At 43.3% G+C, this 26,847-nt stretch overlaps 1 protein-coding gene across 13 annotated transcripts in view; it reads left to right on the top strand.

Annotated features, from left to right (window-relative positions):
- Positions 1–5,529: 5,529 nt before the first annotated feature.
- Positions 5,530–26,847, top strand: part of ROBO2 (roundabout guidance receptor 2) — a 746,476-nt gene continuing 725,158 nt past the window's right edge. For all 13 annotated transcript variants that reach the window (XM_085623038.1, XM_085623035.1, XM_085623037.1 and 10 more), the window contains exon 1: positions 5,530–6,251. In XM_085623038.1, the coding sequence (XP_085479164.1) occupies positions 6,197–6,251 (55 nt within the window). In that variant the 5' untranslated portion in view covers positions 5,530–6,196. The remainder of the gene's footprint in view (positions 6,252–26,847) is intronic.

Here is a 26,847-nt window from a genome sequence, read left to right as displayed (position 1 = left end):
AGTAATATATTGAGTGCAGTTCGGGGTAATTTGGTCTCAGTGTAAAGATAAATATTAAATCAAACATTTCTTCATGCCACAATGTTTACTTTCATTATGGTCGTCAAAGATTTGATACTTGTTAATTTGCACTGTAGCTTATAAGAAAGAGTCCGTAATAATCCCGATTAACATGTCCCGTTCCAAAAACATTATGAAGAGATATTCGTATCCTTTCCTATACAAATGGAATGATGTGTTGATCGATGTTGGAGGGTCACAAGGTCAAAAAGCAAACATTCAACATTGAGTCAAACATTCTGTCATGCTACAATGTACAGTAACAATAATGTCTTTGTTAGAAATGGGGTCTCTAGCTGGCAGTGGTTTGCACCCTGTACAAGTAGGGAGCCTCACTTTAGTCAGGGTATGGGAGTCACACAGCTAAGATAACCCCTGCTCACCCCCTTGGTAGCTTCGCACAAGTAGTCAGGTTTACCTCAAAGGCAATGTGTAAAGTATTTGTACCAACACACACAGTAACACAGTGGAAGAAACTATGAAAGGATTCCACATCTGTTTAGAAAAATAGCCAATATTTATCTGAATAAAACAAGACCAGAACAACAAAAAGCCATCATACTCAAGCCTAAATATCACTTTTAAAAGATTAAGCAAGTTTAGTCCATAGAAATCAATGGATGCATTCATTTTGGTACAAAGTACCTTAGATGCGTCAAAAATCGAAGACAGTGCAAGGCACAGGGGAGGGGCAGGAAAAGTAAAATGATGCATTGGTTCCTAACTACACAGAGGAGGTGATGCATTGGTTCCTTACTGGCAGGAAAGGTGATGCGTCGGTTCCTTACTGGCAATGGAGGTGATGCGTTCCTTACTGCGCTGCAGTCTCGACGAAGAGGTAACGCCCAGGGACGATGCGTCAAAAATCCAGAGGTGCTGCGTTAATGCGATAGCGACAAAGCATGCGTTGTGTCAATTTCACAGTCGCAAAGCTGGCGCTGTGTCAATTTCACAGTCGCAAAGCAAGCACTGCATCAATTCCTCAGCCTCAAAGCAGGCCCTGTGTCAGAGTTAGAGCAGGTGTCATGGACGTTGGTGATACGGAGCTCGAGACTCACGCTGCGGTAATTCTTCTGACACACTGTCACTGCCAGCTCGGGCCTGCGGTGAAAAGCGTGATTGATGCGTCGAGTGGTAACTATACTTCAGGGCACACAGCAGTGATGCAGTGATCTTTTGCAGCGATGTGTCGATAAAACAGGCGAAGGGAGTCCGTTTGTTAAAAATGGGGATCTCTAATTGGCAGAGGTATGCACCTTTGTGCAAAAAGGGACCCTTGCTTCTAGTCAGGATAAGGGGATTACACAATCTAGATAACCCCTGCTCACCCCCTTGGTAGCTTGGCACGAGCAGACAGGCTTATCCCAGAGGCAGTGTGTAAAGTATTTGTACCCAAACACCCAATAACACAGTGAAAACACCTCATATGGACACCTCACCAGTTTAGGAAAAAAAAGTATCTTTATCTAAACCAGACAAGACCGAAACAACAAAAATCCGACATACATGTATCCAGATATCACTTTAAAAACGGTTTCCTCAAAAATAGAACTTGTAGAAACAAAATAGCTCCACCTGGGTTATTACGACATTGTTACAGGCATAAATCCAAAGTACAGTGTCAAACGCGAGGTGCGCAGGCAAGGCACGGAGTCCCACAGACCCCCAAACAACTGTACCAAGGAAACGTAGATAGTAGAGGATGCACAGCATCATAGAGGTGCTAAGGTGAGGACAGTTCCCAGTTGGCACAAGGGAGGCGAGGCGTCGAGTCTGTGTGGAGGCGAGGCGTTGAGTCCAGGACAGGGGAAGTTAGGTGGCAGTTGAGATTGAGAGAGTGCACATTGGGATCAGGAAAAATAATTCAGACCAGAGGGTTGTGGGGGCATGTGTGACATTGAGGAGTATGGGAGATACTGTGATATGTCCAGTTAGGGTTTTTAAGTGATATATATGACTGAGGGGTAATGGGTGCACAAATATATCATCATAAGGACTTGGAAAATGTTATAGAAATGCAGATGTTGAAAGTTCTGCAAAAATTGCAGAGATGTAAGGGTAAGAGGGATAGTTTGGCACACACTCCTGATTGGTTGCATTCACATCTGAGTTTATGTAAGGGATGAGTAAGGAAAGGATGAAAGATATTAGTCTGTGGAATTGAAGAGTATATGTTGCTATGTGTCCACTGACAGTTAGGATACCGAGGAGCAATTTTAGAAATGTTTGCATTTTAGAAAATAGTGCTCAGAGGCAGTAAATTAAAACATACCGCGTAACAAAACATGTAACAGGGGGGTGTCCTCATGGGAGGTTACAAGAAGAGAAAAAGCGGCACCAAGGAGGGACTACTGAGCCTACTAGCCAACGAAAAGCCGCCATTTACAAAGGACAGAAGCCAATTAAAAAGATGCATCCCACGCATAGGGAACAACATGTTAGAACGAGTTAACACCTTCGAATATCTAGGTGTAACTCTTAACGAGAAAATGGGTTGGGGTCCGCATCAGGAAAAGGCAAGGCTAAAACTAGTACAACACGTGGGTGGGATACTAAAGCTGGCGGGGAAGAATAGGTCAACCCTTAAACCCATAGGTCCTCCGCTCCATATTTACAGGGTGCAAGCCAGAGGAGCTGTAACATACGGTAGTGAACTATGGGGCCATAAAGTTTCGATTAGCTTGACTAAAGAGGAGAATAGGTTTCTTAGGTGCCTAGTAGCCCTCCCTTCAAGCACACCCCTAGTGCCATTAAGACTTGACTTAGGCATCAGACCCCTGGAAGAAGAACTGGCGCTCCGCCCTTTGATCTACTGGCGCAGACTCTGGGCGGTGCCAGAGTTAATCCACTATAGACAGGGCCTGCAGGAAGTCCTTAATCTTCCAAATTCGGGGAGTATTGCCTGGCTCAAGTTCGTAAGAAGCAGTTTGGTGGGTTTAGGTCTTGACACTCTCTGGAATGACCCTCTGGATGCTTGCCCCAGGCTCCCAAAAAAGGTCTTAACCAAATTGTATTATAACTCTAAAGTTTCCACTCTACACTCCTCCACAACTCTAGGGACCCTAACGGAGCAATTTCTCTGCATTAAAAATACCTACAGTTTTGAACTAACCCTGGAAAATATTTACCCTGTATTAATCAGGAAGCTTTACCTCCAATGGAGGCACGGGTCCTTGCCAACCCGTGCACTTACTAGTCATTGGTCCGAGTCTGCACCCAGCACTTGCCCGGCATGTGGAGTAAGTGACGAAACAGAGCTGCACATCATATTTTTTTGTCCGGGCTATAGTGCGGCGCGCAGAAAATGGATCATTCCCATTTGCAGGAATCTGGGTTTCACCAGGTGTCATGAAGCCTTCAGAATTCTCAAGACTGAAATGGCTACTCATATTGTGTTTGCTGTGGCCAAATTTCTGGGGGCTTTCTGGCACTCGAGAAAACGGTATCTGAACATGCTTACCTGAATTAATTTGCACCGGGTTAAATTGTGCACTACTGATGTAACTTGCGGATATATAGATGTCTTGTTATTCTTCCTTTTAATGTTTTAACATTTTTAAATCATTATTTGTATGTATGTTTTTAAATGCTTTTTAAACTGCCATTTTATGTACCTTTTATGGAGATTTTCTCCGAAATAAAGTTCTTTTGACTTTGACTTTGAAAAAGATGTGTGCGAAGCCTCATGCCCATATCTTGAATACAGCATGTCTAGAAGAGACAGCGCAAGCGCTGCCTAGGCAAGACCTAAAAAGTGCAGCTTTTATGTGAAGCATGGGAACATACCTGCGATTTCTAAATGTTTCAAATACTAAGCGTTACTAGTGAAAAAGTAATTGGTACTCAATTTACCGACCTAGGAAGGAAAGAAGGCTGCAGATTAGATCACAGGACAGCTAGCTGCAAATGTTAAACTCGCTGAGCCATCTTTTAGGAGCGACTTTCCAAGTTTTGGATTGGGGTACTTCAGGTTTGTGTTTCCTCAAAGATCAATAATTCCTTTTCAATTATTTTCAGCATAGATTTTGCAACCCCTGCTCCATTCTCGAATTTCTGATTGTTTTTATAAATTAGTCCATTTGTATTATGTGCGTTTAAAAATACATCATGTGGAACTCCTTAAAATCTGCCATGAATGCGTTCACCTGGATGTACCCGTTTTATTTCCTCGTGCTATTGAAATGTATCTGGACCACAAACGGAACATCAAGCTTGCCTTATGCTCTGCTACCCTTCCCCAAAAACAACTCTTCTCCTGACCTGAGCAGCTCCCTGCCCCAGGGAATTTCTCCCGGCTCTCCCGCGTCTTTCGAGACCAGTGGCATAACAAGGGTGCCACGGGCCCTGGTGCAAGGCGAGGAAAATGGTCCTTTTGACTGCTGATGGGTAGGAACAATACAGCACTGTCTTGGGTCAATTTGCCCCTCTGGGCCCCGTCGCCACTGCACCCATGGCCGCGACTCCCCTTGTCGACTCCTGTCCTTGGCATCGCTGCCTCGGCGCAGACAGGTTTGGTTCAGCTTCTGCGATCCCAGCCCATGGAGCGGCGTAAAGCACAAAAGCAGCAGGTCTTCCAGCAGGGGGAACTAGAGCCTTGTAATGCAAGCGCCGCTCCCGGCCGCGTGCCAGTGCGTGCCTCCCCGCCGTGAATCATCGGCGCCCCCGGGAAGCAGCGAGCCTGTGATCACACGTGGCTCGACATCCACACTATTTACATAAACTGCACGGCAGATGCCGTACCCCTTTGCTCTTAATGCTGCTGCTCTACCTGCCCGGGGTGGGCTCCATTGTTCTCGCTTTTGGCGCCTGTTATTGTCATCCCTTGGCGGCTGCTGTTTGTGACGCCGTGTGTTCGGCGTTCACAGCGGTGACAACAGTTCACATGGCGCTCTGTGTAAAACGCAATGGGCTCGTTTCCTCTGCAGTTGGTGACCCCCGCCCTACACACGAAAGGCTCAGCCGCTGCTGGTGTGAGAGCCTTTAAAATAACTAAAGCGTGTCTGTGAGGTGGCGGAGAACCATCACCAACAGTCGCTTCACAACTCGTGTACCTGTACAGAACCTCTGAACAATAGGGAATGCCATCAGCTTGAAAACTGCCAGAAAATGGCCTGTCTGTCACGAAGGAACTAATATGCAGTCATGCATGGGGTAGAGGAGGAGGGGGACGGGCGCAAGAAAAGAGGACCAAGCCATAAGTGCTCGTTTCCCTCTTCCAAGCACATCATCCGCTCTCGTTGAGGGCTGTGTGCGGTTATTTATCCCCGGACGGCTCGGCTCTCTGATCTGCGGTGTGCAGCGCTCAGAGGATGCTTTCGACGCCTCGCTCCCCCGCCTTCCTCTTGCCTCTGCCACTTGGCTGATCCGACATCTCCTCCCCTTCGCAAGTTCCTCTCGGGATGCGACGCGGGATCATCGAGAGAGGGAGCGCCACGTGACCTGCGGGAGCGAGGCGGGGGAGGAGGGGAGGAGGGCTGGAGGCTGCTGCCGCCGCTGCCACTGCCTGGCTCAGGGGGAGCAGCAGTGCGAGCGGAGGGACGGGAAGCCTGGGCTGAGCGGGGCTGTTTCACACTCTTCCTACCGACCCTGCCCCAGAGCAGCGCCCGCCCCTCTGCCGGCACCTGCCTCCATTCAGCAAACTGTTGGGCAGCCGGCACTTCCACACACACTCCCTCCCCTCACCCTCCTGGGTGCAAGTTAGTGAGAAACTCGCTGCGCCGGCTGATTGTCTACGAACAGGGCAAAAACAGAATTGTTTCATGCAGCCTTCTGAGAAGTTCGCAGTGCACTTTTTAAGGAACCGGTCTCTATGTTTTTTGGCCTTGGAGGAAACACCTGGCTCTGGATTACCAAGGATTTTAAGGGGAGCAGTTTAGAAATTGCGTTGGCTGGGCTGGATATGTGGGGATTTGGGAATCGGAGTGGATGGAGGCAACCTGTGTAGTGCTATGGATCTAGCGCTGTCCTGCTCTGACCGCTTCGCTCAAGGCGCTGTGGAGGTGTTGCGATCACTTACCTGCTGCGTGATCGGCTCCTAGCGAAGCCCCCACGTGCCTCCCCCTCCCCGGTACTTGTTAGCACTTGACGCTCTGGGATTGTGCTACCTCAGATTCTGGATTGTGTGTAATATGACAACATGGATCTGCTAACTCACCTCCTGCTCTGTGGTTGTGTGTGCTTGCAGGTGTTTGGTAAGTTTCCTTTTTTTTGTCTGAAAATGTACGTTTGCACTTATTGTAAAGCGTCTGCCGTGAAACAGCACGTGTGCTGGGGAACAAACCTGAAACGGGTAACTTTTAATAACATATAAAAAGTAAACATAATATTTACTGTGCACTGCTAAATGACAACACCAAACATGTCACAAAGCGTGATACAACAGAGATGGACATCTCGTTTATTGGTTGCATAGCGTCTTTGCGGTTGTATATACTGTTCAAGGCTAGAATGCTGAACTTTAATGTAGGATACAGACTGCGAAGGCAGTCTCTCTTTCATTGGGTTTGAGATGAGACATGTCTGGGACACTGGAGCTAGGGAGAGTATTTCCTTCTAATGCTTGTCTCAGCAGTTGGGTGTGGGGACAGCAGTGAAAGAGTAATTTGCAGCCACAATTTAAGAGTGAATCAGTCAATGGTTTGGTGATATTACTCCAGATGACGTAGGGTCGAGGTCCCCAGCACTGCAGTTTCAGCGTAGAACAAAAAACCTACAAAGCTAGGTGGTCGATCCATTTAGTGGAGCAGCCCCTGAAAATGTCTCTTATCTGCACGCGCACACGCTAGACTTGTTGGATTTCTGGGTCCTAGTGTTCTGTCAAGCTCGGATACTGCCAACTTGGCTGCGTTTGCAGGGTTTGGGAGAAATTCACACCGGGGAGCAGGCTTTGAAGAACTTTTATGGCAAGCGCATTGATTTGACAGTGGAGTCAACGAGGAGCTATACGAGTCAAGTTTCCCTTTACGCTTAGATCATAGACCTTTAAGAGGATGTGACCGTGGGGTGAAACTCGATCTACTTTCAATGAGAGAGATCTTTATGTATTGAGCATGTCGGCATTAGAGACATCAGCCATGACCCATCTCTTTGGGGTGACTGCAGAGAGGGAGATCGGTTCACGTCTCCACTGAGACATATATCTAGTGTACAGATCCCGATGTGCATAGATTGAAATGCGCCGCGAGGAAATGCTCGTTTCCCGGTTTTCATGGTGTGCCTGGACACACCGAAAACTGTGTGAAACAGCGGACCCAAGATCACACAGCTTAGTCGCGGGAAAGCTGAGATCTGAAGTTGGAGATTCGCTGCTCAAAACTGTGTCACTCCAAGACGAACCTCCTTTCATAAATCAAGATTTCTCTCGCTCTGTCTATTCACCTCTCTCTGTCAGTTTGGGGCCCTGTCTGTCTTGTAGGAAATCAACAGAATTATGTCAGAAATACTTTTCCATGTTATGCGGTGTACACATACAGTAACCGTCTACCATACTAGGCCCGTTACAGTTGGGCAGAGCAAACAAGTGTTATGAGAAGTCCATGGACCAATTAACCATTTAAAAAGGACCCAACGCCAGCATTTGTCCAATTTGGAGGTTCTCTCAATTTTACAGATGGGCACAAACTAGGTATATAGTGGTTTGCTCAGGGTCACACAAAGTGATCCATTGGTGAGGTTAGGTACCGGAGCGTACACTCCATTCCACAGCCAATCACTGTGATGCTTCTATGGCTGAAGCGTTGTCTTTCTGTACTGTTTGCTTTCATGTGAGTGTGTGGATTTGCCCTCACACACTCTCCTGTGGCTGAATGTGTTGCTTGCAGTTTGCCTTGTTCCTCGCGCCCAGTGCACTTCAGTCGGAATGATTCACTTATGCCCGTGATATCCGCCTTGGAAGGTCACCCTGGCAGATTTATTCTTCCTGTGGTGGTGGCAGTAAGCTGCGAAAGGGTAAATGACTGTACGAGAAGCCTTTCATCTTGTGGGTGGGCAGACAAGCAGAAGTATCAGCTTAGCATTCTGTGGGACTGAGCACACACACAACACCGTCGCCACAACCACCATTACCACCACCAACCCCCCTCCCGCCCCCCCACCGGAAGTGCTACAACAGCAGTGTCCTGACTCCTCAGTGCTGTCAGCTAGAAACCATTTCCTACTATTGGTGCCACTGCACAGCTCTCTCTAGAATCGAATTCTAATCACCTGTGCTGTCCTGCATCCCTTGTCACCTTAGTTATTATCCATTGCTTAATGGCGGGTAGCATCATAACCCAACTCAACAGTACACATTTTGTCCTTCCCCAGAATGCTTAAAAGGCTGAGTTGGTCCTGCCATAATTGTATCTGAGCTTTATATTTTCTCCTGTATTTGCTACATTACCACATTTTAATAGTTCTGCGTACACCTCGTGACACTTGTATGTAGACATCCCATGGTTAAAGAAAGGTGAGCTCCAATTAAATGCAAAGCGAAATGACCTAGAGGTGTTTTAGGTTTAAAATGACTGCTATAAACGGGCCTACATATCTATAATCCAGGTATTTGAGTGGAAAACGGTTTCTACTTGCATCCACACATTTCCCTCAAGTGTGTATGCTTGCAGTTGTAGTGCACATTGTGACCAGACTCCTCTAGGGAGAATTTCGGATGTAAATTGTTTGCCTGATAAAGATATTGGACTTGGAGACATTGACCCTCAAGTATTTCAGACTTGCTGCTTGGCCCATTACTGTACACCCAGCTGCTCAGGCTGGAGGTTCTATTCTGCTTTGTACCACAGCTTTGTCTTTGCTTGATCCGTCTGGACACATTTATGCTCGGCAGTCTACTTATTTCAATATTGTTAGATGTCAGTGGTTCTCAACTGCCGAAGCTGGTAGGTGCCATGATACTTTGTAGAGATGCAGATTAATGTTGCTACTTCCTGATTTCACCTGTTTCTACTTTGCAGTTTCTAAGGGTGCGACAAGAGCCCTTGTGCAGAAAGGGGCCTTCTATTGCAATGCACTACCCTACCAAGACACTTTGTGCACCCTTGAGGGGGCCTGGCTGCATGTTAGTACTGTCAGATGGCCAGTTACACTGAGGGTGGTGGAGTTCCAGTAACCCCAATCTCCATTTTACTGCACCTTGTTCTTTGTTGCTTTGTTTTACACTGCCTGTTTGGTATGACTTGAACAGTTTGTAGTTGGGCTGGTGTCTTTTGATCCAAGGCATCACTTACCTTACATCGACCTATGCGTTATTCAGGATTGAATTAATTTTCAGGTCAGGTAAAGATTGTGTCTATTGTGCACATGTAACACAGCATTGTTCTGGTCGAGATTTAACAAAAAGTGGCAAATTTACATGCACTGCTGTTGAATGTGGTTAGTTGCCTTCCCTGACTCCTTCTTAGTAACGCCAGCTACTTTGTGGTTAAGACACCCACACAAGGTTCTTGTTGTTGTGTTCTTGATGTTTGTCTCTGACTGTATCATTCTGTGGAGAGTGGGTGTATTTATTACAAGTAGAGCATATTGGTCTCTGTTGACAGCCATGGGCAATCTGTGACAACAGAGTGTTGAGAGGGCTTACCGTAAGCCCGACTCATCTAAAAGGGGCTGTTTATCCACCAACATGTAAATCGGCGTTCAATCGCCAGGTTCACCTTTGTTTGTGGTCTTCAAGTGCAGTCTAAACCTACATAACAAATTGAATTCAAGCGAGATCTTTCGAATCCAAGGAAAATTGGCCACGCGTGTGAGTTCTGCGCTAATCCATGCACTGCTGCTGCTGGTGTTCCCTACTGCAATTAGAGCCGGGTCAAAGGCAGCTGGCCCCACCCCCAGCTCTGCATCAAACATTCATGGAGGGTAGCTCATGAGGCTTCCAGCGAAACACATTCAGACAAGCACGGTCGGTGCACCAACCCCCTTCCGCAGGCAAAGACAAACAGATCACATCTCACAATACCATAACCATGCACAGAGAAGTGCTCAGCATTAGATGGTACAAATGTAATTATGAGTAAGTGCCGAAACATGGCGTGTAGCTCAGAGGGATACAATTTAAGTGCTCAGTAGAAGTGACAGAGTGTAGCAGAGGAGCTTGGTGCTACAGAATGTAATTAATGTAGCAGGCTGTTTGGAGATATATGAAACAAATGCAATTAACCAGCTTGCAGGAACGACAGAGGAAGACATAATTTATTCTGCGTCGTTTTTTTTAAACTTGGGAATAAATCAAGAACCCTGGTCCTGATATAGCTCTCTGAAAGAAGAGTTATGTTTGAAAGAGATCAGTTTGTAGGCACTGGCCGGGAATGTTTTCTCCTATAGTTGCTTATTACTAGGGTTGCCAGTTCACTCCTGGTCACCCTTTCACCGATTCTCACGTCCGAGGCTTCCATTGCTCAGAAGACTATAGTCTGGGAGTTGTAGTTTTCATTACTTCACCTGAAATAATTGGGATATATATATCATCTGATATTAATATGTAATGTCTTGAGCAGTGGTGTCATTTAGCTTTGATGTCACACAAATTGATCACATATCAATATTGCCTCCTTTCAGAGCTTTTGTACTTAAATATTGAGAATTTATTGTCTAAGTGTTGTCCTAGTAGTTTAAAAATGTCTGTCAGTACAAGGATGTCTATAGTCAGACTTCACATTTGAGAGCCACTTTTTTTGTTTTCTTCTAAGCTTCTAGTAGCTTGCGGCGCCTAACACAAGGAGGTTTTTTGAGTATACCTTCCTGGCTAGGTTTTATCTCGACACCACCACACAAAGTAGACCTAAAGAAAAGGCAGCGTGCATAAAGGTAGTTATATATTGCACCAAGTGAATTTAAAAAAAGTGACAATTCTGCCAACCGATAATCGCCTACAGTAACTGGGGCAACAAAACCAGATGGTTTGGCATCCAGATTCTGCATCGTGGGTTGGTCCCTAGCCACTGACTGCCTTGAATTTGTCTGACTCAAACCCCAAACCATCAACATGGTGGCCCTTGCAAGCAAGAATTTCTCAAAGCCCTCCATGGGTAGGTTAGAAGATGCTCTATCACTTGGGCCCCGAAAACTCACTTTCACAAAATTTGAGAATAATGAATTATTTCCAGCAGAAGTGGGCAATATAATGTCGTTTTTTATCCTGCAGTGGCAGAGAATTGAAGTACATTTTCATTCTAGTGAGCTCACGTTCCAAGATGTATGGAGTAGCACGCTAAAAGCCCACATCAGGGATATGGCTAGAGTTTCCAACTTAGTTGCACCATCAATAAACTGCACCCCTAGAATATCTGGAGCAGGTTTCTTTTTTGCCTCCTTTCCCAATTCCCCCATGCCGTCTTGCATGTATAGTGCTAAGATTATTATTGTGTACGGCGCATTTATCTTCCAGTACTCCAGAAAGAGCTGCCCTTGGATCTTTTATGAGACCAATCCCATTAACACTTGTTTTGGAAGAACCCGAAAGCTTGATTTTACATAAAGCTCTTCAGGGGCAATGAAGAAGGTCTAGAGAAAGATCGCGGTGGTCTCCTCCACATAAGCCATCTCTGGGAGTCGTTTTGTAACTATAAGCCTCTTAGTCTGATCTCAATATTGGGAATATTAACAACACCTATTAAGTACCTCTCGAACTTCTCAATAGAAATGAGTCCTATTGTGCTACACCAGGTATGCCTACTAGGTAAATACATTGGATATTGTTATGGCCATGTGAGCAGTAACTAAGACAACATGCTCTATACATTATGAGGAACTGCACAACTAATTGGTGTTGGCACTGCTCACTCTATGGAATACTACCTTTGAATACTATGCAGCTTTGCCTGTTTGACTAGAAGTAGCATTTTGGTAGCGAAATATACAATTTTTGAGTTTTTCTGTCATTTTTCTCTAGGAGTCAGATTGCAATTTTGCACATTTGAAGCAGAAATGCAATATCCTAACCTGCAATAAATCTCACAGGGTGATAACCCTTCTGCTAGACTAATATCGCGCAAGGTCATTAAATCCAGTCAAGTAATATTTGTCATACGTACTACTTTCCTATCGCTATGGTTACACCTTCTTCATATTCTCTTGCTATATAATCTGACTCCTGTGCGTCCCATATTTGATCTCCGCTGCTTTTTTTGTTTCTCAATGCAATTCTCATTATCCTAATTCAAAATGTAACTCTTTCACACGTTCTCCTAACCACTTGGTCATTTGGCCCTTAAATGTCGTTGGTAGCGAGCCATTATGATTTTAGCGCATCCTGATAACCAACTGTCCCATGATCCCAAGTCTCGATGTTGGAGTAAAGATGCGCCACCTATTTAAGGTCCCCCATTGGCTTAAAGACTCAGTTACTAGGGGTAGCGCTGCCTACTCCTTTTCTAAGGTTGTGTAGTGAGAGGCGCCTCCGCGCAGCCTCACAGAAACTCCCCACCCATTGTTTGTGTTCTGACGTCACATGAGCAAGGCCTCCCCCTACCCTTCTAAAGCTAGTATCGAAAATAGTGTTGAGGAAAGTTAACCAAATTGTATCCCAACCTGTATGTTAATGTAGCCTTTTTAATTACATGACAACCATATCGCTTGCCCTCCCTTTTCAATCCAAACCTTTCTACACATTTCATAGCTGCTCACCTCTATTCACACCTGTCTCCCTCTATCAGACAGCCATGATTTCTATCTGTAAAGCCCACAAACACACGTGCACACACACAGACACCAACTTCTATTGTCTTATTGTCCATATAACAAAAGGATCAAGTATTTCCCTGTTAAGTTCATTTGTTTATTTTGATCATGAGAGTTTTATTACTCCATGTACTTCTCTTTGTTTACCATCTCGGCTCACCTGTTGCCGCATCTTTGTAATCCTGGCAAACATGTTGTTGCATGTGCGCTCCCCTTGCATCAGGTGTTGCTAAGGGAGTAAACAGAGGGTTCCCAAGGGACCGGCCGCCTGCCTTGAAATACCTTAATCAAGAGCAGCATGTCCCACAGGCCCTGTGCTTCAGCTGTAAAATATAAACACCAAATACCGAAATAACATCATCGGAGCGCCCGCTAGAAGCCCTGCTCCAAAAGTCACGTTTTATCCTCTGCACATCATATCTCTTTATGTGTGTGCACTTTTTACTACTGTTCTTCAGAGTCCCGTTTCAAAGTTATGATGTGATAATTCAAAACAGAGTAAGCAGTCATTTGAAAACCTCTTTCTCTGCAGGAGAATTGCCAAGATTTATTTTTTCACTAGCCATTGTACCATCAATGAGAGCATGGGTACCGATGAACAAAAAAAAGGGCCTTTGTTGTGTCTTTAGTTCACTTTGTGAAAATGCATATTTCTTACATATTGTAACTTGTGCAGTAGCAGCCCCAGAGTTGGTGTCCACATGTGTCTGGTGTTTACCATTGATCCTGGAAGCCTCTATTCCAGAGTAGTGAATGGGATGTGTGCCCTGGTGTACATTTTGTGTAATGGAAGGTCAGTGCACAAGTGTAGCTATACATCTGGTTGCAATGGTGCTATCCTTCTCCCATCCACCCACTTATGGTTCATCGACTTTCCCAACTATCTCTGAGAAAAGTATAGTTTCTGTAGCTGCCCCCTGAGTGTCACAGTCCGCTTAAGAATCTAACATTCTCCTCTGTTAGAAGCACGGCCAGACTGTATGTAGCGGGCACCAGGCATTTCCCCGGTGGGCCGCCAGGGTGGGGGCCGGTTTCGTTCCGGGGGGGGGGGGGCGTTTTTGTTATCGGAGGCGACCAAGCTGGTTGCCAGAGCCGGTTTTGGTTCCCAGTCTGGCTGTGGTTAGAAGCTCAGTGAAACCCTGTTTTCTATTCAGGCATGTTCTTAGTCTGTGAATGGACTCAATCGAGTATAGAGTGAGCAACAGTATGGTTCTTTGAGGTTCTTCGCGATATTGTCGTTCAGTTCTGTCACGTTTACAGTGAACATAAAAGACCCATAGTGGTTTGGGTTACACAATTTTCAACAGGTTAAACCTTGCAATGGGCGTATTTGCAGTTTTCCCAATGTGGAAAAAACAGCATCCACATGTTATTCCCCATTCCAATATGCAAAACACCAAGTGAGGTGATCATTTCCCTGTAGGGAAATTCTAGATTCTGCAACACCGGTAATTTGCCTGAGCGTAATTATTGGCTACAAATACACTAGTGCCCTGAATGCCACTTGTATTTTTTTTTATTCTATCTCATTGCACATTCAAGCACCCTTAAGCAGGTAGATTTCATCGTGCGTCAGCCACTGGATGGGCAAACAAATGTTGAACGGCTGCTATTGCTTAGGTATTGAATTTAGCAAACTTTGCAAATCCTCACTTCAAGACAAGCACAGCAGTAATCACGCCAGTGAAAACATATTTCAGAAAATAATGTAGGTGATTTCTGCTTGAGAGCATGTTTTTATAGCTCCAGTTCCAGTGTGGTGATTGCCTCATATAAGCAAGTTAGGCTAATTGCCACAACGGCACTCAAGACCTGCAATCATAAGGGCTCGACCCAACTTCGAAGAAGGTTTTCAAGGGTCATTGGGCTTGAAAACTATACACTGTGGCATTTCACCTCAACAGGAGTCATTAGGAAACCATGCTGTTGTGCCATGGATTAAATCATGTACTTGTAGGGATGGAGGAGGTGGGATACCGAGTGGAGCGATCAATAAGGGCCAAAACCAGAAAGCTTTTTTTCCTTCAGAAATTGTTTTTCACTCTTGGAAATCCAGGAGAAAGTCAAACCTTAGTCGGGAGTAAGAGACACAGACTCACAGACAAGACTCTGAATTTGGCCTACTGTGATTCAAAATTACTGACGTTTTGGTCACTTACTAACTGTAACAACGCCAAGTCCTGCACTGTACAGGTACAAAGTGATTGCAATGATTCGCCCTATTGTTAAACATGACTCTTTGTATTTTTTAAGAAACTGGTCATTTGTTTCAAAGGTTTTTTGTGTATTTTATAGTGGCTTTGTTGTTTGAAGCAGATTTATTATGCACTTTTGCATTCAATGGCAGTTGTACATTATAAGAATAGAAAATGTTGTTTTCGGTGACCATGGTCATTGTGTATTATCTCGTCAATATAAATTTGCTAGGACTCCAGTCATAAGTATGAGCTGGGAGTATAATTGGTTGTTTCAGCTTTAAGATAGAAATAAAGTTTATGATGTTTGAAACCAGTTTACCAATGTGTTATTTGAGGCACAGCATGGGTCATAGAGATGACCATTTATCTCAAAACAATGTGTAAAGTATCGGTCATCTTTGAACTAAACAATAGTGACCTATCGGATGGGGTTTACTTGACATTTGAATCCTATTCTGAGGCTGATTGTAGCAATGGATGCAACTTGGTGTAGAGTTGAACATCACTGCTATATCTCATTTTTAAATATTGCTTTTCGTTTCAGTTCATCAATCAATATTAAAATAATAGGATCTATTGTGGGTCCAAAGGGTGGGTCTAGAGAAGTTCTACCATCTCATATTTATGTTTCGATTGAAATAATAGTCAGATGTGAACAGTTAACAATTTGAATTCAATCTAAATGGAGAGCCAAAATTTTGAATATAGTTTCCAATTTTTAATAAATTGGGATATTGTTATGAAACAGGAAAACAATCCGGGCTAATTATGATGTTAGGCGGACTTTAGTCCGCCCAACAGCATCTCAGTCCTGGGACAGACCGACTTCTGGTCGGTGGTCCCGACCGCCTAATTGGGATGCAACCGTACTTTGTTGGGTCGCATTCCTATATTTCCGTATGGGAGCATGTATTATGGCCGTAAATCGTCCGTAATACATGCTCGCATAGGGAAATGGGAGGTGCAGTTCATCCCTGCATGGATCAATAGGAGGGCACCATGGGTGCCCCCTCGGCCCCCAACCGGAGGCCGCACACCCAAAGGGTTCCTGCTGGTTTCCATGTCGGACATGCAGGCATGGAAATCATGCTGCAAACTGTAGATCGTAATCCCAAGGGCGAAAAGGCCTGCCCTTTGGGATTACGAGCTGGTACCGACTGGCCGACGGGATCCTTGTGCCTATCGGAAGCCAGCCGGAATGACCGGACGGTTTATTTTCCGACCGCCAACATTGTAATGCGGCAGTTGGAAAGTAAACCAAGGGGCCGGTTACGATGCGGCCCGAAATTAGGGCTGCATCATAATTTGCCCCATAGTTTTTACAATGAATATTTATATTTATTTACGTCAGAAGGGGGGGGGGCATTGATTAAAAGTCATGGGTTCTATTGTTATAATGCAATCTTTGCAAAGAAGACGGGCATCCAAAAATGATTCAAGATAAATTAACTCTGTCGCAATGTAAATATGTGACTTGTGTTATGAAATAAACCTTACAGGTAAGTAGATTTTTTTCTAGTAAAAGGCAATGCTGTGAAATAGCATCGAATAGAAAATAGGTATTTTGTAGTACACGTTTTTCAGGTTCTTATGTATGTCTAAACCTTGTTTCTTTAATGCAGGCCTCTTACTGGTTGGCGAAGTCCCAAGGGGTTGAAAGATAGGCACCTAATCCCCCTTCTCGCACCTAAAAGCACATTTAGACGCCTGCTCCTAAAGGAAACTTTCCATTAAAATCACTTGAAACAAAAAAAGAAACGTGTCATCAAATACTTAAATGAGGAGCATTTATGCGCACTCCGAAACCATTTCAAAGGCACTTTACACTACACAGGCCTATAAGAGGGCTGTGGGCTCTGTTGCCTGCATAATACAGGAATTAATTGCTTCGGGCTTTTCAAATTCTCCCTTTTTTTAAAAAAAAAGCAAACAAACAAAAAAGAAATAAAATCTAACCACTTGAGCATCAAGTGCTAAGAAACATGTGCATGGTTTTGTGTGCCCCAAACATTCATGTGTTGCCCCCCACCGAGCACAAAACATGGCTTTTTGCTGAGGTGCAACCGTTGCTATGGGGAGAGCAGAGATTGTCTTCCACACGCCCACCAGGGTGAGTGAAGGGTGCATTGAGGCAGAGAGAGGAGGTGACACAGTGTGGCGTGATCAATGAATCACAAGTTCACTCTAATATGCCCACTTTTGCTTCAAAATGGCCGTTGTTTTTGCTTTCCTAGCCTCTTCCAGCAATTCTCTTCCAGGCTTTGAGCAGTGCTGCTAAGAGTCTACTCAGAGCCACAAAGGCGGGGTTGAGGGTTATTCATAGCACGCCTTAGTCACAATGGCCAACCCAATGAATAGCAACCGTCAGGGGCCTTTAAAATGGAGTGATTAATACCGCCTGCTTTTAATAGAGGTAAAAGAGGCCGTCCAGGACCCGCCCTCTGGTTCTGCCAATTTGCAACATAGAGGGGCTTCCCACATTCTTTCAAACAGCACACAAGCAGGTCATTAAAACGTAGGCAAATTTACGTTTTGGGGCGTCCTGCGCTCTAGAAGTTGTAAAATGTTGTCGTTCTCGAATGGAGCAGAAATAAACCTGTTTTTGTTTTTCTTTTCTGATGATTTATTTATATGCCGAAGCAGTCGTTTTTAAAGGCATGCACCGTGAATAATGGAGTCTGCAATGTTGATATGAGTTTTGGGAATGCTACATGAAAATAATTAGAGCAGTGTAAACATTGTATGTATATAGCCTCTAGGAAAAGGTCATCAAGTGGCCTCTACGAGTTTCACGTTCAAAGATCACACAGGGTCACATGAGGCAGCATGCAAAGCATTCTGAGTTGCAGCGATTGGATAAGAGCATTTTGTTCTTTAATTCTCTTAAGTCCCAATAGTAAAAATAAAATCTATTTCGAATCTAGTGTTTCCAATAAAGGCCCTTTGTGCGAGCCATAAACCATGTTATGATTCGATTTTTCAATGTAAAATGATTTTTAATTGTGAGGAACGGAATTAAGTAACCTGTGTGAAAGAATTCTAATGTAAACTATTTTCTTTTTGTAGGACTTTTTGAGGGTCACCATATAAGGGCTGCCATGCCCATCCAGATGGCTCATGGCTCTCCTTACTTGTACGCACAAACTATATATGGTGTGGAGCTTAAGTATGACAAAAGCCTTTGTTTACCCATTCGGGATCTTTCTATTATTTTTGCGTGAATGTTGCTCCATTCACTACATTTCCAGTCATTCTTCTGTCCTGCCGCTTTTGAGGCGTTGTTTTCCTATAAGCCATGTTTTTGACCAGGAAAGCCATTTGACCCTTAAATCCTGGCATCTTTGTGACAAATGCAGCAATCCAAGACAACGAACTATAACTTTTCTCATTATTATCAATTTGGGCAGAGTTTGTACAAATAACACATGATTTGTAGCCGGCCAAAGGCTAAGAGAAACAATTTCTGCCCTCATGACTCCTCTCTTCCTGAATCCAACCTCTTTGTGCTCCCACTCACAAATGTACTATTTGTGGTTTCCCACGGTCAGTTGCATCCACTTCCAGGGTTGTGAGTAGTGTGTGCACTCCATATAGCCCTCGTGTGTAGACTTAGTAAACTGAAAGTATTTGAAAGATCTTTTTAGCTTATGTGACCCATAAATATAAAGTTGTATCTTAGATGTGATTGAAATTAATGAGCATTCTGATGCTCCAAAGTTCAAAACTATGTCTGTAAAGTCTATAAATGAACAGATCTATCACTTACTTATATGTCTCAAGCATTTACACCTTTTTAATTAATTGATAATTGGGCATAAATATATCGGAAAAAAGTACCTTGGAATTGTACTTCCAGCGTCCTCCTTAAATTGTGATTAAAATACTTTTTCAGGACATGCTTCCTCCAGAAACCTTCCCACCACTTGTAGATTGTTCTCCGACTTCGAGGTTAGGATTGTGCTTCTATTGCTGAAGAATCATAACCTGAGATACCATTGCTTTTTCCACATTTCTAAAAGGTTGTTCAAAGATTACACCATGTCTAAGCAGAGCATGTATCGTCAACATTGTGGCTCAGAGAGGTTAGGGTGTAAGTAAACCAGGTTGAAAGTTTATTTTAATACAAATTATTTTATTAGCACAATATAAACAAGGCTACATCACATATGGTCTAACATTGTCATTGATGGCTTCTGATAACATCATGCATCACTAGACCGAGGGCCAAGTGGTTTGTAAATGTTACCAGAACCCCGAGATGGAAATATTGGTCAATATTTGACAAATCCCCCGTTATGTATTCACATATCACTTGTTTATTCTTGAGTAGTCAGCAGGGCCGGCCTGGGAAACAAAACCGACTCTGGCAGAGTGCTCGGCCAGCCCCCTGGGTGGTTGGGGGTGTGGCCGAGCTGTTTGCCAAGGCCGGTTTTGGCTGATTTTGTTACGGGGCCGATATTGCCACAATGCTGCAAATACAGCTCTGTAACAAAAACGGTCCCCCGGGGACGCAGTACCAGCCCCACCCGGGCAGCCCACCGGGGAAATGTCTTGTGCCCGCTATGGCCAGTCCGGCCCTGGTAGTCCGCTTGAAAAAGCTGTTTTCTTGTACGTGCGACCAACAATTGGCATTGAATGAAATTAAAATGTTTTGGTTTAACTTTCATGAACAGATGTTTGATAAAACAATAGACAATGGTGAGGGTCGGTGACTTGATGAGTTTCTTTGGTTACATCCTTTACCTCACACTTATGGATTTACCACATTTGCCACAAAATTTGTAGTTGTCACAAAAATTATGTTTCTAGCTCAAATAATTAAACTAATAGCATCAGAAAATGCGCTATATAATTTGCCTTTTTTTGCCGCATATTTTTGATAACCTTGCCACATAATTTAGATAGTTTTACTGCATAATCCTCCCAGCCTTGAGAAAAGTTAACATCTATAGAGTGGTTTGGGAGGGTGTCATTATGAAGAAGAAACATGTATTTCACTGGGAACCAGAAAATAGTTCCTATATTTCACAGTTCACTGTGAACTATGGGGTTTTATAGCACTGCATTTTGTGCAATAAAACACCAAACTTGTAATTAATACTTGTAATATGTAACGTTAAATAAGTGACAAGGTCACTAGCGTGAGTTGGGAGACAGGGAGACTCATCCGCACCCTCCAGGTTTCCGCCCTCATTTGAGAAGTCGACAGTCCATTAATGGCATGCTTCTAACTTGTCACCCAAGGCTAAATGGTGATCCTTTACCCTCATTCCCTATACCCATAAAATTTGAATTTCTTGAACCACCGAAAAATGTTTCTAATGTCTAGGGAGAAAATATTAATTGGTTTAATTTCCTCCTTTAACATAAACAGATCTGTAGTTGTGTCCAATGTCATTTAAAACCACAATACATCATGTATATTACAAAGAATGTAACAACTTCATCTGTTTTTACTGCTGATTTCCTACTAACAAGGATTACTATGCCAAAATCACTAACATACAACCACCAATTCAATTATGCATCTTGCTGCTAATTAGCATGTCATATTACAGGGTGTTAACTCCAGATTCTGTCATGTTTTTGGCATAACTGTCTTATTCTATCCTATGCGGTCTACTAATTTGACTTTCAGTTTTATGGCTTTTGTGTTGCTCTGTTAAGTAAACATGCACTTAACACAGCGACATAAATTCTAATAAACACATTAGCTCAGATATATATTCTTATAGGAAATATCAAATGGAGAAATGCTGAAAAATGTATTAATCTAACTCTTTTAAGAGAATCATTGATATATAAAGATGCATGCACGAGTGTATGCACAAAGCCCCCCCTACACTTGATGGTCTTGGAGTGCCTACGTTTTGAAAGCTTTTTTTTTTTAATCCAGATTATGCAAGAGTCACACAACAGGAAATTGATTGCACTGGGGCATGTACTTGCTTTTACCTGAATCAAATATGTATGTGAATAAATGCATCTGATCCATATGTGCCCGACATTTCAGGAACAATCAATATATTCCTATCCTTCAGGAAAGAACAAAAAACCTCCCTCCTCTCAAAGATCTAAAATGATTCTCTAATTCTAGCTGTTTTAGTAAAATATTTCATTTCTGGTCCTCTCTCAGCCCCTTTCTATATGCAAATTGTTATGCATCTTCCACCTATATTGTTATCTTACTCAAAGGCGTGGTATGGATTTCATCTGGGTGTCTGTAGTTTGTATGTTCTAGAATGTAAAAACCGTCCTATGAAAAGTAATACAGTGCCACAGGGGCGTAGGTTCATGCTAAATAATTTCCCACAATTAAAGTTATAAAATGATTCAGTACATAAACATCACGTGACCACAGTATCTTATGACTGAATGCTTTAATTGCACGAATAGTCCTAGCTGTTATAGCACCAGTCAGTCTTCCTTTGTCTCTGTTTTTAACATTGGGCTGTTGTGGCACCTTTCTCCTCTTGTGTGTGCCATGTTAGGCATGCTTGCTTTAGGTGCAATTTAAAGCAAGCACCTCCTGAATACTTCAATATGATCTACATTTTACACACTCTTTCACCATGTTTCTCTATGGCCAGGGGCTTAGCTTGGTCAGTGAGATTGGGGAGGGTGAGCTTAAAATTTCCAACAATCATTCTGACATTTAATGTTAAAGTATATGAGAGGGACTTAAGGGCAGTGGAAAGGGCGAGTAGTGCAGATTGGTAGGGTTACTAAGTAGGAGAATATTTTTTTAAGGCTTTCAAAACGGGAAGATAGAGTGTGTGTGTGTGCATTTATGTCTGTGTATATGGAAAAATCTCTAATGAAATCCGACGGACACCTCACCATACCCGATTGAAAGCACTTGTACCGAACTATGGGCCCTATTAAGATGTCGGGCGGAGTTTGCTCCGCCCGACATCATTTTGGTCATGGGACCGAACACTGTTTGGGTGCATGCCTATAGTTTATAATGGGAGCATGTTTTCCGGCCAGAATACATGCTCCCATTGTAAAATAGGAGGTGCAGTTAATCCCTGCACCCCGCAGCAGGCACCTCAGGGTGTCTGCCACGGGGTGTAGGGATCAACGGGGGGGCACCATAGGTGCCCCCTTGGCCTGCAACCAGAGACTGTGCACCAATGAGGGCCCTGCTGAGGGCCCCCAAAGTCGAATTCCGACAGCCTATCTGTGTCGGAAAGACCGGCACTGAAAGGCTGTCGAAATCCGACATCGTAATCCCTCATGCAGAAAGAGACGCCCTTGGGATTACTGACAGCATTCCGACTGACGGACGGGCTCTCCGAGCCCTTCGGAAGCCAGTTGGACTAACCGGTCAGATTCCTTTCCAACCGCCTATATTGTAATGAGGCGGGCGGAAAGGAATCTGACCAGCACATTATGATGCTATTCGTAGCCTTTCCGACAGCATCATAATCAGCCCCTATGCATCAGATAATGTATTTACTAGGGGGTGTAACACTCCCCTGGATATACGTCCCTGTGTACAACATATCTACTCAAATGCCATTCTGCTGATTGAGATTAAGGCTAAGGCTTGGTAATAACCGCCTTTAAACTAGTACAAGACGACTAGACTTGTTTAGACTAGCCCAGGGCTTCAAATAACTTCCCCCTACACATTTAACGTTGTTTTGTATGTAGATTCCCAGGTAAATCCCTTATGGAGATAAGCTGGAAAAGCCAGAATGCAGTGCTGCCTTCTGCCTGTATGTGAGGTCTGGATAGCTTTTCTGTGTGCCAATCTTCAATCTATATTTCATTTTTGTGACTTTGCTTGCAGTACGTTGTATGCTCTTTGCTGGTGAGTGAGTACTATGTTGAATATTTTTGAAAAAGACCGTTGCTTAAAAAATGTTGTTTTAAACAAACAATATTGTGTGATGAGATGGGTTAAAACGTGGAACAAATGAAATAATACAGGATACTGGAGCCATGTTATCTTACAATATGGTAAAATCAAAGTTCCGTGCCCACAGATGAAGTTGATTTTCTCAATGGTTACCATAGGTTCTTTTCTTGAACTTTCAACTCTCAAGAGTTTGAATGAAATCCAGTTCACCTTTGTTCATATTTAGTCTTCTTGTCATTTGAGAGATGATCTAGAGATCCTTAGGCTAGCAACGCATTGCCAGGAATCTATTAACAGATAACATACATGTTGAATGAGGTGGACCATAACATACATGTTGAATGAGGTGGATGTTCGTTTGAGCCCTGCAAAAGGTACAGTTAGTCAGCTCTTGGGCCCAATGCTAAAACCACTTCCTTGTGAGGTGTAGAGAAATGTGAAGGATTTAAACTAGATTTTGGATACTTATTAGTTTGGGTCACTCTGTGATGCCAGAAAACATACTGAATGACAACTAATGGTTGCTAGTGTTAAACAACACCTCCATGTTGGGTAATGCAAAGAGGGGAAAGATTGCTTCTATGAGCTGCGTTATTGAGATGGGGATGATACCTCTTACTTCATTGTGTTTGGCATGCAGAAAGCCTGACTACCGTAGCTCTTAGATGTGCCTGGAAGTGTGTCATGTTGGCCTTGAAGGTATGTCAAGAGGGAATAACGGGCAATAAATCGGCCTCTGTTTACCAAGAAATAAATTGTGGAAGGCTGAATTTATGATGACATGGTGCACCATCACTGTGACAATGATTCTCATGAGGGATGAGACATCAATGCTTGTGATTAATGGTTCAATAAGATGTAACCATTAGTCCAGGAGGGTATTTGAAAGTTGTTGACTGGGCAGTGGTAGAAGCAGAGATTCAGTGTGCTGTTTATACCACCATTGTCTGTTAGTGAGCCAAATGAAATATGTTATATCTGAGGGTCTTCTGTTTAGGTCTGGCTTAGAGGTGCCTTTAACCATTTGTCAACCTCTAATATGCATTTGATCACCCCTCTTCGGCCCTTGGTCTGTTCATCTGTCAATCACATTTTGTGCCCAGGTAAGGGATCGGCTCATGTCAGCCATTGGCTATTATCACAGTGAGTGACCGCAGTTTGCTCTTGCACACATGCTCATCGGACTACAAAGTCGCCCTCTTTAGTGCAAGTGCTGCTCTGCCTGTATTTATTTTAATTTTTTATGTTATTTTTATTATTTATTTTTAGATGGTCTTTTTTTGGTTTATATTTTTTTCCCTTTTTTTTGTAAACAACTGCACTCCAACTTTAACTGACAGCATTTTTCATTATGATAAATGTACTAACTATTGTATAAGTTTGCAAAACAAAAAGAAGTAAAAGAAAAAATACAAGGCTGCCAGGACCAGACCTATTTACTTTGAAATTACGTGTTTTAAATAGCTTGACATTTTTTTCACATTAATACGTAAACTACTTCACAGAAAATAATACTGATTGAAATCAGTCAACGATAATCACATCCGGAGCTGTTGTTTCTTCTGGCCAAGTTTTTTTTAGCTGTCAAATTGCGTTATTGATTTCAACACAAAGTGATAAGAAATTGTTTGTGCCGAGGTAACCAGGCTTGTCTTTGTTCTCCATATTTCTCCACATATTAACGATTACTTGGTTGTAGTTTGAAGAGAGCTGGATTTTGCTTGGATTTCAACAAACATGTATTTTATATCCAGCCAGTCCTGTGTCACATCGAATACATATCTTCCAAGGGGTTTTGCTGTCATCTCAATTAGTTGTTCGGATCTATATGCCTTGGGACTAATCATGTACCTCTGCCTAAAATAGGCCATATTATGCAGCCCTTGGTACTTGCTGGCATCAGCTTCATATCTGTAATTGTGCTAAACAGTGTTGACAGTGTTGGACATTCAATAGTGTGCCTAGACTAGGCAGGCCTGTAGGACAGCAGTCTCTGGGGCTTCATTATAATTTTTTTCTGTATGTCAAGGTCTCCACAACTGACATTGTTCACCTCCTACTGTGATTTGGCCACTTTGGGCTTTTTATTGTATTGAAAGGCTTAATTTTTCCACTTAAGTCTAGAAAATGAAATGCAGAATTAGGAATTTGGTAAGCCAAACAAAATAACAAACAAAATACTTTTCTTATGGTTTTTAAAACAATTAAAGCACAAAATTGTCTACTTGATTATCTTTTCTGTTGCTGCCACGAATCTGATTTTTATTACACTTTTCATCTTGTGTCGTCCATCCCTCGCATATAAATATGGCTTGGAAGTGTTTACGTTATTTGATTTTACACATAGTATTCTTTAATATCTCGACAATATCGTTTTTTTTGTAGCACTTAATGCAAGCTTTTAGCATTTTAAAAGTGCTGACAATTTTTAAAGAAAAGCACATTTAAAAAGGATTAACTCTCTTTGGTCTTGTGGTATAGGCAGGATTAGCACTATCTTTGTCAGCATATATCATTATAGGGAAGAGATCCTAAAATCCGAACTTCTATTCAACTATAACTCCTTAACAACTTGTTGTCGTTTGAGTCAAACAGTTCACCGACCCATAAAATACAAGGTTTGTACTCCACAGCAGAAAGAGTAAATGTGTTATGTTTCCATTTTGTTGAACCATGGACGTGGGAGGGCTCCCACTGTCTGCAAACATCATTCCGCCTATTGTGCTCAGCCTCTAGCATGACTTATGTTTTAGATTTCCTGGGATGGGGAATCGCATAGTTCATCTTTTTCCACCCACATCTGCGGGTATGCAAATCAGCGTTTATCCAGGTGGTCTATAGACAGAATTAATGTGTTTTTACACACTACATGTGACCCTGAGGGACACACTGAACTGGGTTCCACTTGCACAAAACTGTGCAACAAGGAACCTTTTGAAACCAAATGCATGAGCTGCATGACTACATTTAAGGTGTGTCTCATGTCTAATACCCTCAAAATAAGTTGTTTTTTATGTTTACACATGTTGCACATTTGGAATTTCTGACAGTATGTTGGAACAGAAAAGTCCCCTGCATGGTAAACTGGCTTATACCCCAGCCCTGACTGCTCAACTGCACGTGGAACTGATATCCTGACTATGTTTAGCCCTTGCACCTTGCTAATCTTAAGTGGTAATTGAGGACTAGTACTTTCCATAGCAATCTGAGGTCCAGAACCTGTTTTGAGGCCTGGGAGGGCGTACCAAGCTTACCCTCATAGCATGCATGGGACTACTGTCCAGGTTCTGGGTAAGTCAATAAGGCAGCGCTGGCTGTGCTCTGAGTTTTATTAATCTTTGGTATGACCAGACCTATTTCTCTTTGTCAGGGAGATTGCTAACTACAAGTGTGTCTATACCCCCTCCCCCCCCCCCCCCCCCTGCTTTAGCAGCTACAGTGGGGCTGTGGTTCTTTTTGGGCTTCTCGTGTCTGCAACTGGGCAGACAAAAGACCCTCATTAACGCTGGAATACAGGGTCAATAGAAGAGCAAGAAGGAGTAAGGACGAAAGGGGGCTAGGTAAATAGAACGGGGAAAAAAGAAAGAATATTGGAAGAATGGATAAAAAAAAGTTAAGTATGGATGAATGAGTATGCAGGTGAATGAGTGAATGAAGGGTGGATGGACAGGTGAAAGGATGGTAAAAGTAAAGGGACGGATAGATGATGAGTGAATGGATAGGTGGATAAACAGGTGAAATGACGGCCGAGTAGATGGATAGGTGGATGGACAGGTGAAAGGATGGCAGAACAAAGGCATGGGTGGATAGGTGAATGGTAGAATAAAAGGATGGGTGAAAAGATGAGTGAATGTATGGCAGAGTGGATGCATGGGTGGCAGGGTAGATGAATGGCAGGGAGGCTGGATGGTAGGGTGGATGGATAGTAGGGTAGAAGGAAGGATGGCAGAGTGAATGGATGGATAGATGGCAGAGTGGATGGATAGACGGACGGACGGATGGATGGATGGACAGCTGGCATAGTGGATGCATTGATGGATGAATGGC

This window comes from Triturus cristatus, chromosome 8, assembly GCF_964204655.1.
Source record: "Triturus cristatus chromosome 8, aTriCri1.1, whole genome shotgun sequence".
NCBI classification, from domain to species: Eukaryota; Metazoa; Chordata; class Amphibia; order Caudata; family Salamandridae; genus Triturus; species Triturus cristatus.
The sequence above is the reverse complement of the archived record's forward strand: the minus strand, read 5'-3'. Positions and strand labels throughout refer to the sequence as shown.